Source organism: Pelecanus crispus, chromosome 9 (assembly GCF_030463565.1).
Source record: "Pelecanus crispus isolate bPelCri1 chromosome 9, bPelCri1.pri, whole genome shotgun sequence".
Classification (NCBI taxonomy): Eukaryota; Metazoa; Chordata; class Aves; order Pelecaniformes; family Pelecanidae; genus Pelecanus; species Pelecanus crispus.
In genome coordinates, this window is record NC_134651.1 from 7,195,942 (window position 1) to 7,209,218 (window position 13,277).

General features: G+C 40.6%; 1 protein-coding gene across 1 annotated transcript in view; it reads right to left on the bottom strand.

Moving 5' to 3' along the window:
* The window catches only part of SPATA16 (spermatogenesis associated 16), an 80,679-nt gene that overhangs the window by 3,765 nt on the left and 63,637 nt on the right, over positions 1 to 13,277 (bottom strand). Inside the window, exon 9 of the mRNA XM_075716968.1 lies at positions 10,597 to 10,680. Coding sequence (XP_075573083.1) covers positions 10,597 to 10,680 — 84 coding nt within the window. The remainder of the gene's footprint in view (positions 1 to 10,596; positions 10,681 to 13,277) is intronic.

Sequence of the window (13,277 nt, forward strand, 5' to 3'; positions counted from 1 at the left end):
AGATAATTTATTGTTTGAAATGCTGACCATAGAGATAAAAAGCTAAGAAATGTTAGGGAGGATGTGCAGCTGTGAAGATACAAGGTACAGCTCAGGATTTTGCTTGCTTTGCAAGCATCCTGTTATTGGCTTGAGCATAGCCGATACGTGACTGCTGGATTATGGTAACATGCCATGTGAACAAAGCCCATGAACCAATAGACAGGATGACTATGGCGTGCCGCACGCCTGGCCAGCGGGTGCACCCACCATAGGCTCCCTTTGCTGCAACCAAGGCGTGTTTTGGCACTCACTGGCCATGTGTGTCGAAACCCATTTCCTCTGCCATATAAATACCGGGATTTCCTGAAGAGGGGTGGGCAGGTGTACGGCGAGGTCACCGTTGCCTCCGTGGGGACGCCCACGTAAAGCTGGCACCTACCGGCCGCTGGGCTGAGCTCGCAGTGCAAGACGGCACAAGATTGTATGGATGGACCATCTTCCTCATGCTCCTCGGGTCGGTAAGACTATTGCTTTGCTGAATGCTTGTAGTGTAGTTAATAAAGCCTTTTGTGCTGCTAGATAGCCTGTGTGTGCGTGCCATTCTTTCCCTGGGAATCCTCAAAACCACTCTAAAACAGTGTTTTGGGATCAAGCTAAGCAGAGAAGTGTAAGGGTCTGGGGACAGAAATTTGAAAATGAACCAGGTACCCAGTAGCGTTTATTTTGTGCTCTTTAAGTTAATATTGCATTTATTTTACATCACCCTGAAATTCTTTGTGCTTCAAATTCTTGCATTGATAATACCTTGTGGAAGATATCAATGGTGGAAATCGTTGATTTGGGGCAGGGCAGAACAAAAAGCATGGGAGTTAACACCAAGAAGACACCTGGGGTTCTGCAAGAGTACAGATATACAGTGTTGGACTGTCCACCTTCTGCCCATGAGTCCACAAAGGTACCTGAGGAGTCAAAGCAACGCTGGGTCTGCACGCCTAACACTTAGGGGAATTAAGGTGGGATAAAGAGATCTCTAGGCTGGTGGCTGGATGAAAACGAGAAACAGGACAAGAAAAGCAAACTTGTTTGGCCCACCAGAAGGAAATGAGACTATTTTTTAAGCCAGAGGAATGAATGGGGAGGACAAAACCTCTGCGTGTGCCCTCAGACCAAAAAGCTGCCAGCCTTGATGGCACGGCCTTTGCTGTGTTGCTGAGACACCAGCACAGAGCTGCAGCACTGACAGGCCATATCTCAAAAGTATTTCTGTTCTTTTATTCTCGGGGAAAATCAGGTGAACGGGTGAGGTTGTGTCTGCCTTTCCTCAGTGCCACACATCAAGGCATTTTTATTCTGACACAGAGTGAGTAGGTGAAAAGCATAATTAGTGCACCAGAAGCACCTGGATGGACTGTAAGTCAGTCAGTCTGCTCCGAATTCCAGCTCTGAGTTTGCTGGGAGAAGAAAATGATCTGTGGTCCAATCAGCTCATTCTTAACTGAAATGGTTTTACATTGATCTCTAAGGTTGGGCAGAATCTGTAAATACTTATGGTTTAGTATGCTTATCTAATGCAGTTTATGCAATGACAACACAGAGCTCTTTGGGTAACGGGCAATGCAACAGGATCAGCTGGAGGGATGAACTGCGGAGGGTCTAATCAGGTGAGGCAATATATGGTTTCCCTTTGGTTTAGGATACGATTCAGACCTACAGGAGTGTTTGAAAATGACATTATATAGATCCACACGAAGATAAGGAGCAACACAGACCTTGTTTGGAGCATATAAAAATATTTCTAATCCTGCCCTTTTGTACATGTTGTCTAGTGATGGGTAAAGGGGAGAGACTCGCCGCTGTGAGCGTTCAGCCCTGCTCTCTGGATGCCATCCTGATTGATTCGCTCGTGGCGTGGAGGGATATGTAAGCAGCACTTGCTGGCTGCAGCTGAATTGCAATCATTGAAAGATTTCAGTGTAAGGGACCTCTGGAGGTCATCTAGACCAACCTCCTCCTCCAAGCAGGGCTTTTTGGGAAGTTCACATCTCCTTTTGTGAAAAACTTACTGCATTTCTGGTAATGCCCTATCAGTCACTTCTGAACTTGCCTGGATGCATCTGGTTTTGCCCTGAAATATCACATTGCAAATATATTCTTTGCCCTTCCTATGCACTCATTGGGATAAGACATCCCACCTATGGTTCCTAATTACGTGATATGTACCAGCTACGATGAGGGAACGCTGCAATACTATTCATCATTCAGCATGGTTTTGTCCAAGTCCTGATGGGCCACAGATGTCATGAAACTTGTCAACCTTTGCTGCAAGGGTGATGTTCCAAGGAACAGATGTCCGTGTTTGATGGCTTACTGGCAGTCCAAAGGAAGCTTCGTGGCTTATCCAAAAATGGGGCAGCTATTCTAGTCACAAGCTAACTTGAAAGCACACGTGTCTTTTTTAAAAGATCGGCATGAATTTGAATACAAATACAAAATATCAGTTATAGGACGTGCTAAAGAGTTTAGAATGAAATGAGAAAGAGCCAGGATCCCACAAGGACAAACTCCTGTAGGAAAATAAGTTTGTTTAGAAAAAAATGTAGATGGCTAAGCAGCAAGCAGACTCTGTAAACTGTAAAATCATAAAAGTATGTCTCACATGGATACATGTGTATGCATTCTCTGTAATGCCTAGACATCCAAACTTCCTAAATCCCAATGCAAATCAGGGGAGTCACTCTCAAATAAGAAACAGGTGCTTTTGAAAACATATGCAGGAGCTATAAATAATATGCAATGGCAAAAAGGATCTTCTGGCATACAGAATCTATTTTTATTACTCGGGAGCTCTTAGTAATAGAAGGCAAATGAGCTGCCTTTAAACATGAAGTACCTCTCAACATTTTCCTTTGTCTCCCAGAGCTACTTGCTAAAGCACTCTTTGGGGTCAATATAACTAAAGGAACAGTACTTGAAGGGCCTACGAGTAAATAGGGATGGCTGTGTAGAGTTAGGACAAAAGGCTGAGCTTACGCTTGAGAAAAGCTACTGATATTTTAATAAAAATGAAACCCCAATCTGTACCTTCCATTATGGTCAGTTAGAATAAAGTTTGCTCAGTATCTTGAAAAAAATAATGATTTTACTGTTTGTGCGCTAAGCAAAGCACATTTGAGCTGCTATGTCTGCTTTTGGAAGGGAGTGGGTTTACACAGTAGCGTGTGATCTGAACTGCCACAGGCAGGCCAGAGTCATTTCCCGACATTTGTTTGGCCATGTAACCCAACTGACTGCACAACTCCGGCCTCGGACCTGCTTCTAGAAATGTTCATAGCTTCAGATGCTGATGCCAAAGATAAATGTTGTCCCTCATTCTCCATTTCCATATTTTCACATGCCTCATTTGTATGCGCTGCCTTTCTTTAAAGCAAGGAGTCTGACAGACAGCTCCGTTGTGCATTTCCGTTGTAAAGGAATGAGTTCAGTGAAACACTGAAAACCAGTGTTTGCCAGTAGGTTCTTAGCACGCTAGCAAAGCTCCAGTGCTACAAGCAGATGGAGGAAAGAGTGTTTGCTGATAAGGAACTGAATAAAAATAATATTGATGCTGGTAATGAATTACATTTATTAACTACCTCACAACTCAGATGGTCCTTTTGTACTTCATAAGCTCTCCTGAAATCTCTGTCCAGCGCAGTGTTTACTATGAGCAGTCTTGTTGACTCATGCTGTTTTTCACAGCGGTAGCAATACCTGGTAGCAAGTGTTTATAGGGCTGGAGACCTTCTCTGGTAGAGGGCAGCAGGTAAACAGGCTGCTCATTTATAACTGACAGCATGATTAGCAAGGGCTGGGGAAATGTTTATCTAAATCCTTATGTGGGGATTGTTAATGCCCAGAATTGCCTGTGATTTAACTGCCAGGCAGCTACAACCAGCTACATTATTCCAATGTTTAAGACATTTACTGCTCAGTAGCTAGATTTGCTGCTATTTAAAATTATTCCAGTGACTTACAGCACCTTATAGCTTGGTGGAATAGACCAAAGCCTTTCTCATAACAAAACACTCCCAATAGCATTAGCAGTGTTTTGTTGTGGCTGCAGTGGCCTAAGAGTGATGGGTATAGAATCATAGAATCGTTTAGGTTGGAAAAGACCTTTAAGATCATCCAGTCCAACCATTAACCTAACTTTACCAAGTCCACCACTAAACCAATTAATATAGATGATACTTGTTACTAGACCAGCTGATTTAGCTGGAGAAAACCATGCTTTTCTGTACAGAATCTTTCCTTCTGGTGTGGAACAGCAAACTTGAAACTTCCCGCATCTGCTTCAGACTTGAATAAAACCTTGTATGCCTGAAAGCTCACCGTTTCTTAGAGTTACAGGCTCTGGTTTTTATATTGCAATGCTGGTCTGGCTGTGATCAGGAGGTATAGCTGCTTAGCATGTGGTCACTAAATAGCTCAGCTTTATATTAGATTCTGATGTCTGGAGGGTGGGAAATGGGCAGGATGCAATTGCTTCTTCCAGCATAGCTGAGGGCCATGTAGGCATCTTGCTGGGGCATCTTGTCTTCTCTTGTGTGTGAGACGCAAAGAACCAGAGACTCACAAGGGCAGGAACTGATTTTAGGGACAAGGAGTATTGATAACTCCTGAAATCCCATTGTTACCTCTCTCTCACACGAGCTCTGTGAATGCTGTCACGCTTTTACTGTGCCTATAGTGGGGCTGAATTTATTAATGGGACTCTTCGGTTGCCTACATTTCTTTTGTATCACCTCGGATTCAGTGGGGCAGATCTCATTTTCTGCTCACACACTCTCCTAACTTCCTCTGCCTGTTCTGAAAAGTTCACTCAGTGCCAGGTTAGAAACCTCTGCCATAGTTTCTTCTTGTCCCTCTCAAGGCTGTTGCTGATTCTGAGTTAATCATTTCCAGAATGTCTTAATATATTTTCTCTAATCTTAGCATGAAGTCAGTCTTTGGTCTACTCTACAAAATTTTTTGCATTTCTACTTGGTTGCTCTGCTCTTAATTTCCTTCACTCTCATTCTACCTGAATCAGTGCCACTAACATTATTTTCCTTTTGCATTTGCACTTTTCTGACTTCATTACACATTAGATATTACACATTAGACTTCTAATCTTGTTCCAGAAAATGTGCTTTTCCTATCCTTTCCCACCCTTTGCTTTCACTCCCTTTACACAATGAGTCCATGCGTTCATGAAACACGTGGCTGCATCGCGGCCCTGAGATGAGAACAAACCAGGAACCACTTTCTCTCTATTATTTCAGGAACAGCCAAATTGACTCACGAGAGTGCACCAAAATGCAACAACTTTTGAAGCCTGCGTGCTCTGAGAACAAGCGCAGTTCCCGGTGGCTGTGGCATGGGCTTGGATGACTTTACAAGATGTTACAAAGTCATATACATCAAATAACTGTCGTAGTAGCCAGCATAATACTATTCAGCAACACGTCCACTTTCCATCAACATACTATGAATCTCCCTCCTTGCTCCTCTGGCTGACTGAAAGCCTAGCAAGTCTATGGCCCTTTTCCATGGCTTGATTTTCAATTAAGAGATAATGTCAGTGGAAGAGCACAGTTCATCAGAGAGTGTTCCCCTGCTATTGCAGGAGGCAGAGATGTAGTAAGCAGAGGTCAGCTACCGAAAAATCTGTGTGCCTGTCTAAAAGATATTATATAATATGTTAGGCTAATTTTACTTCATTTCATATTCACATATATTAGTGCAGCTTTTGTTATACACTTATCCTTATGTAAGTTACATCTGTTCTTTTATTCACTCATCCATGTTTGCTCTGCTTTCAGATTTATGAAACAGGCATTCCACTGAGCTCAGCAAATGATGGGCGTAATAACTTATCTAAATTGCAAAGTATGTGATGCCCTTGAGGTAAACTGAGATGTGAAGGTTTTATGAAGTGTCTCACATGTGGAAGTGTAGGAAAGTGTTTATTTGCCAACTCCTGTCTATCCTTTGGCTGTTCAAATGATGGTAAGAGGATCCTATGAAACTGCTATGAAAGCCTAGGGGCTAAATGGAGAAGTAGAACTACATTATTATCTTCACAGGGGAAGCAGAGCCATACTGGCACTTGCACTTATTTGGCTCTCCTCTCTTTGGATGTCAAAAGTTTCTGGTTGATAGGCTCTAAAGTATCTATTTATTTAATGAAATGCCTCTCACTGTAACAATATTGTGAGGCTTTATTAATGAATTTATTCTTATGAGATAGGAAAGTAATCTCTTTTTATTTCTTTATTTTTTCTCTGATGAGACCGCAGAGAAACAAAGGCTCTGTAGAGGAAAGGAGGAGCCTTCCTGCCCTTTTATGTATCTGAGATACTCTAAACCCCTCTGCTTGTCTGTAGCTGCTATCAAGTCCTGCAATGGCCATGCAGAGACCTGGTTCCTTGAGTTACTAAGGGCCAAGATTTACCACTAGTCCCAGCATTCATGTTCACAGCAGATTTCACTTACATCATATGTAACTCTGTCAGGCAAAGAAACTAGTCAATAATGGCCAGACCTGGCTGTTATGGTGGTGCCTCCACTTGCTTAAGACCCAGTGGCTGGACCGAGTCTTGTGGCACTGAGTCAAATTATGAGGTTAGTTGCCCTCAATCTCTCTTGGAATTTTCCTGTTCATTGCTGCTGAGCCTTGTGCATCAGAAGTCATTGCTCAAACTGCTGGGCTAAGTTAGTCTTGTTAAAATAATAATTTGAATTAAGAAGTGAATTTACACTTTAAAGTCCAGTAAGCAAAAATACATTTCTACGTCTGTTTGCTGGTGAAGACTTAAGCCTCTTTAAAAGAGGAGGTTTGATGCTCTTTCCCATAGTGTTTCCTATTGACTACTTTAGGAGGGCTTCCCATTCATAAAGGTGGCTTCAGAGAAGTCTGTTCTCATGAAATGCTGATGGTGTGATATTGAAGTACCTTCACGACTCAACCTATAACACAATTTGGACAGAGCCAGTAACTAAAAAAAAAAATTCCTAAGCTCTGGTATGGTGCCTTGAATCCTCTGTAAGCCCAGCAGCCTGGCCACCAGCAAGTTCAATTTGGGAATTTCTGACAACTATAAAAAGAAGAAAGGCGGTAAACATTTTTTTAGTAATGCCCATGTTCCTGAAGTAGACTGGGACTCAGTCCCTCCATTAATTGCTTGAAAAGTCTTAGACCCAGGTGTCTGTTTCCCCAAATTGCTAATACAAAGCTCACACTTAATCCAGGGGACTGCAAGGAAAATGTCAGTAAAATCCTGGAGAATAGGGATTTTGGGAGACTGACCCAGCCCATTTTTCCTGCCTCCGAGGCATTCTTCAGGGATATCTAGTACGTGGGTAAAGCCTCTGTAGGAGCATGTTTCTTAATCTCCCAAGGTAATCCAGGCTCGCCTGGGTCAGTTCTCCTTGTGGCTGCAGAGTCCATAGCCTGCTAATACTGAGAAAGGCATTTTCTGTGCAGTGATGTTCTCTTTTCTCCAGCTAATTACGAGGTCATTGTTCATTTCTTTGTATTTAAAGCTTCCAAAAATAATTAGCCCATTTGATAAATTAGTTCACTTAAAAACATAAATTTGTCAGTGAATTGGATGAGCAGTGCAGCACCCAAAACACTTGAAGCGACACATATATTACTACTTTGTCAGTCCTGTAAATTCAAAATTGCCCAGATTAATTTCAAACTAATTTGATAAGCCCTCCACTGTGACAAAAGGAGAAGTGCTTGGGTGTCAGGCTTTGTGCCCTTCTATGTCGCATTTCAGCCTGAATGAATTTTTTATGGCTGATTCTGGAATATAAAACTCTGAAAACAGTGGTTTGTAGTGGCAATTCTGACAGACCCTTTAGCCATTTGGAAAATAGGCACTGCTATAATTCTGCTGCATTAGAGAAAAGTTTTGAGTGCTTTCATTAGGTGCAACAGCTGTTTCTACTGCAAAAACCAAACTTCATTGGTGGTAGTGTAGCTGTCAGCTTTCCAGAGTTTTGTGTTTATAGCTGATTGTATAAACTCCTTTATGTTCTTTTTTGCTTTCCAATATATGTAAATTAATTCGATAGCAAAAATACAAATAACTACCTTGTAACTAGATCTGTGTGAAGGTTCTTTGTGGGCTCCTACAATCAGTGTCATGTGATGAGTGAACTGAGAAATACTGAACTTTTCAAAATGGTTCTAGCACAAGTGATATGTGGTGACCACATCAATTTTTAATCATTGGATTTAATCCTCCTTCTTAGTTATGCGTTAGAGTTTGCTAATTAGGGTTGATGTTAAAAAAACCCAAACCACAAACCAACAAAAAATCCAACAAAAAAGCCCCCAAGCTCCCTCAGTGTTTTCCTGTCTCCTCTATTTAAAGAGATTTTCTTCCTAAGAACATGCTGAATATGCTGAAATTAAATTTTGGAAAAAAAAGTAAAGTAGAAATTTGATGATGCTTTTCATTTCTTTGTTCTGATATGATAGAGAAAAATATTTTTGTATTATGAAACAAACAGTGAGTTCTGCTTGGAACAAGATGCCTCAAATCAAATAGTTATCTGAGTTGTTAAAAATGAAATGGAAAACTATGTTCAGAATGCAAACAAATTTTGAAGCACCAAATTTAAAAATGGCAGAGCAGAATTTCATGGATTCAGCAAATTTTATTCCCAAATATTGAATTATGCACAGATTCATGTGGCATAAGATCAGCTACCAGTCCATTTTGAAATGTTAGCTTGATCTCAGTTAAGGTTATATTGAAAGTAAAAGTATCCAGAGAAATATAAAGGATGTACATACACGCGTATGAATACACCGAAAGAAAATACTTTGTTTTACTGAATTTACAATGAAATATTAGCCTGTCTGTTGAAAGATGTGGGAATCTTTCTGGTACCACCAACAAACTTTTAATGAGCCTTTAATAAATATTTAGATATCTGTGAACTTGGTCTAACTTTCAGCCACCATCCTTTCTCAGCAGCCTCTGAACTGCGGTTGTTCAGAGTTGTGAAAATTGGGCTGGCTATTCAAACTGTGGATTAAAATCCTGACTTTTGGAAAAATCTTCGGAAAACTGTCTTCGACATTTAAGTCTATTTTCTGAAAACGAGAAGGATAAGTGCTGGAAAACTACAGGGAATAGGTTATTTATAAATATATCATTGACTTTTTGCATTCATCTAGTTATCAATGTTTATTATATATGGCAGGAAATATGTATGTAATTGTATAAAATTATATAATTCGTATCACACGTAGCGTTTGTGTTGCAAAAGATTCTCATATGATCTGTAGGCAGGTGTGAGAGATTTAGAGACTATCCTGGCACAATGTAAAAGTGGTATGAATATTTATCCTCTGTTTTGCCTCACGAGCTTTTGAGAGAGATGAAACCCAGTCTGTCTACAATTTTGGGCATTTAGGTTTTGGTTACTTTCTGAAAACATTCTGTACTCGGAAAGTTTTATTAAGAGCCACTGATCTGACAGCTAACAGAGGTAATACACCTACTCAGACTTTCTCTCAGAGGAGATGCCTTCTGAAATTTTAATTCAAATCTCTTGGAAATATGGGCTCTGAAAATACCTTGACCCTCCACCCTGTGATTTGTTTCAGACATCTCTGTCTTATTTGCTTATCCTGGTTACACCGACTCAGTGCAGCCAGGGTTTGTGTTTTCAGTATCTTCCCTGAGATCTGTCTGTAAACCCTAAATCCAAAGAGGGACAATTGCGAGTCCCGACAGTGCAGAAATTCAAACCCTCTGTTCTCCAACCTCCCACCGCAGCCACAACCCAGACTGAGCATGTGTCCGTCTGGGATCTGACGGAGCCGTAAGATGTAAGGCCAATACTTTGAACGATTAGCAACCTTTTCCCTTCCTGGTGATGTGTTGCTATCCTTTTCCTCTGAAGTGGTTGAATGTCAATGGTGTTGAATGCCCGGAGCTGTGCTTTGCTCTGGTTTGAAAGGTTTTGTAAAAATGTAAGATGCTCCTATTACCTCCCAGCCTGACCTATTATTCATTACGTTGGGTCAGATTCATCTGTACAGAGAACCAACACAAGGCTCCCTATGTTTCACAAATCCTTTAAGAATTAAATTGACCGGTTGCTGTGCAGAGACTCCAGAAAGGCATTTACATGTCTTTTACCTCTCACATCACCAAAGCCTCATTTGAGCTCCACTAAGGCACCTAATTTGTTGGGCTGAATTTTATTCCCTAACAACCCCCCCCCCCCCCCTAATTAGCACGGTACCCCATATGACAAAGATGGAAAAGAAGTATAATTATCAGCCAAAAATAAGCTATTCAGGTTTTTGGGTTTGGTTTTTTTTTTTTGCATTAGATAACCACATGAGACTATTAACATGGACAAAGATCAGCCATAGGGGCTAAAGCAAGTAATAAATATGTATTTGTGGTTAGTGCCTGAGCACTAACAGAGTTCAAGGCATGCAGTCAGGTTTCACATGGCACCTACTTTCTTTTCTACCTTTTGAACAGATATGACTCAGGTGGACATTTACTCCCCAAGGAACAATACACTTTCCTGCCCTTTGCTGCAGGTTTTTACCTTCTGAATTTTATTCCACACACGTCCTTTATCACTTCTTCTTCCTTCAAGGGTGTCCATGGCATCTGCCATTAGCGACTGCAGCTGTGGCACCAAGATAAAAATTATCAGTGTGGAATTCACACAGAAATAACTTCTCTAAATACACAGATTAAAACCTAATTAAAAAATCATTTGTACGCTGATGATTTTATTACTCATCTTTCACACAATGAGCACTGCCACCTCATCTTTGCTTCAGCCATTACACTGTATTATTGTGGATATAAAATACTTAACAATGGGAAAAAATCCTCTGGAAAATTCGTATTTAAGCCTATACATTTTAATGCAGTAAATGTTTATACTTAGTAAAGAAAGACTTGGGTTGTAAAGAATAAAGGCTCCATTTTTCATTCTTTAGCTGTCTGGGATACTCTGTGTTGTACATGAATACTTTTTAGTATTTTCTCCCAAGGCTAATGTATCATAATTTAAAGCAGCATGTAAAACCTCACAAGAGGACAACACTAAAGCTGAGATGCTTTTACTGTAGCTGCAAGTATCTAGCTCATTTTCCCTGCTTTTTCTATCCTTTTTCTTTGGCAAACCCTCCCTTCTCCCCATCATTCAGCACAACAGAGCATAAAACCAAGGCTGACAATTTCTAGTGTAAGCTATAAAAAGAGCTGTAGGAAAAGACTTGCTAATCAGTCCTTAATGTTAGAGGGAAGGCTAAAATTCAGGTTAGTTGTAGTATTGCCTCACTCCAGTTCCCTTCCAGGTTAGTCCCTGCGTTGCCTCACCCTGCACCCTTCCCAAACACTTGAAGATGTTTCAGTTGCTCTTAATTCAGTAACAGAGAGACAAGGGTCGGAGCCAGGGTGTCCTCCATGATCAGTGTTTAGGAACAAACTGGGAGAAAATTGTATTTACCACCTGTGATATTGCTGTGCTCTATTAGGTCTATTCCAAAATGTTTAGTTGGTTAAAGTGAACCCAAACAATAGTTTTTGGTGTGTCTTCCCCAATTTGCTACTCATTACAAGTAATTGGACAGTATAAGGGTAAGCATTCATAGAGAATTTGCCTCTTCTTTCTGTACCTAGGCGGGCAGCAGTCTAATATGAGTACATAAGGTGATGAAACTTAAAACCTCAGTGTTTAGGCTCATCTACGCAAGCCATGAAAATGCTGCCTTGAGATTCGAGGAGCAGAGCTGTGTTTCCTCAAGTTTACCTTCACATTCAGGTTTTTGAAGTTAAAATTCTTTGTCTGTGTCCCAACACTGGATAAAGGATGCAGGAATCTTCTTTTGAATCTCTAAATAGATTTGTTGTGGTTGGTTCCAGCCTGCTTTCTCTGTGCTTGTGCAGCCATTAAGTTGAATCGCAGTGGTCCAAATATTTGATGAAACCTTTTTTTTTAAGTCATGTATCAGTATTCATGAAAAATAAGCCTGCAAATTTCTACCCCTGACTTTAAGGCGAAAAGAGTCAAGAACCTGTCAGAAACTTTCCATCACAGTACTTTTATGACAGATAGTCTCTTTCTATGAATCCAGAATAGACACAGCCCAGAGATTAAGGGTATTAAGGGCAGAATGGGCAAAGCACAGATCCTGTGTCAAACCAGGCAGAAGAGGAAACGGTCAGGGGAAGGGGAGGATTTCTCCATTGCTTTTCTTGGAGTGATTCTCTCTGAAGACCTGGTTGAACAGCACCCACCGGGGCAGGGAACAGGACATCGGTCCATCACGCTCCAGGGGCCGCTCCAACAGCCCAACCAAGCTGGGGACCTCACTGCTTTGGGCAAGAAGTTAAAAGAAGAAACCTTTCCAATTAAAGTTTTACTGATATCGATACATGCCAGTGAAAAGTGCCCAGTGAGTGCTCTGGTTTTAATTTTTATCACCCAAAGTTTTTCACCAGCTCTGTTGGCAGAGAAAATGTGCATGCTACAAGAGCAGGCGGATGGCAAACCACAGTAATTTTCCCAAAGCTGGTCTTTTTTGGAAAATCCCCTCTAAGGAAAAATGCTGCAGTTTTAAAAATATCTCGTCCTCATTTGATTTTAAATTGAAATAGATTTCTGCTTTTTTAACAAGCTTTCATCTTGATTTATGATGTACAAATACGGTGACACCAGAATCATAAGCCTTGGAAAGATTTTCTTCAGTGTTTTTCCCCACTTACATTCAACTATTCAAGCTAACTGAAATCTTTATTTTCCCAGGGTCTGTGAATAAATACTGATCTAAACAGGCCTCAGTTGAGGTTCTCTGTGCCATAGATTAGGACTCTATTTATTTAGTTACAGGAAGATATTTACACAGAAGAGTTTATAATTGAAATGCTTTTGGGATCCTTGCTGTATCAGTGCAAATTGCACTATTATAAATTCAGTGTGTTTTAAACATTATACAACTTATACTGTATGTGATAATAAACATTTGGCATCTTTAGCATTTTCTAACTCACACAATTTAACTGCTTTCCTTGGTCATAAAGTCTTATCTCAGTTTTACCAATGTAAAGTCAGAATGACCTCAGAGGAATTACTTTAAATTTTTATTAGCACAAGTGAGATTAGAATTTGGCCAGTTTAGTTTTATTCATGGAAAAATTTAGATATCTCTTAGGAATGTTGCTGAAGAGTGAGAAGCACATGGAGTCAGCATGGGTGCTGTGATTCTGACCCCA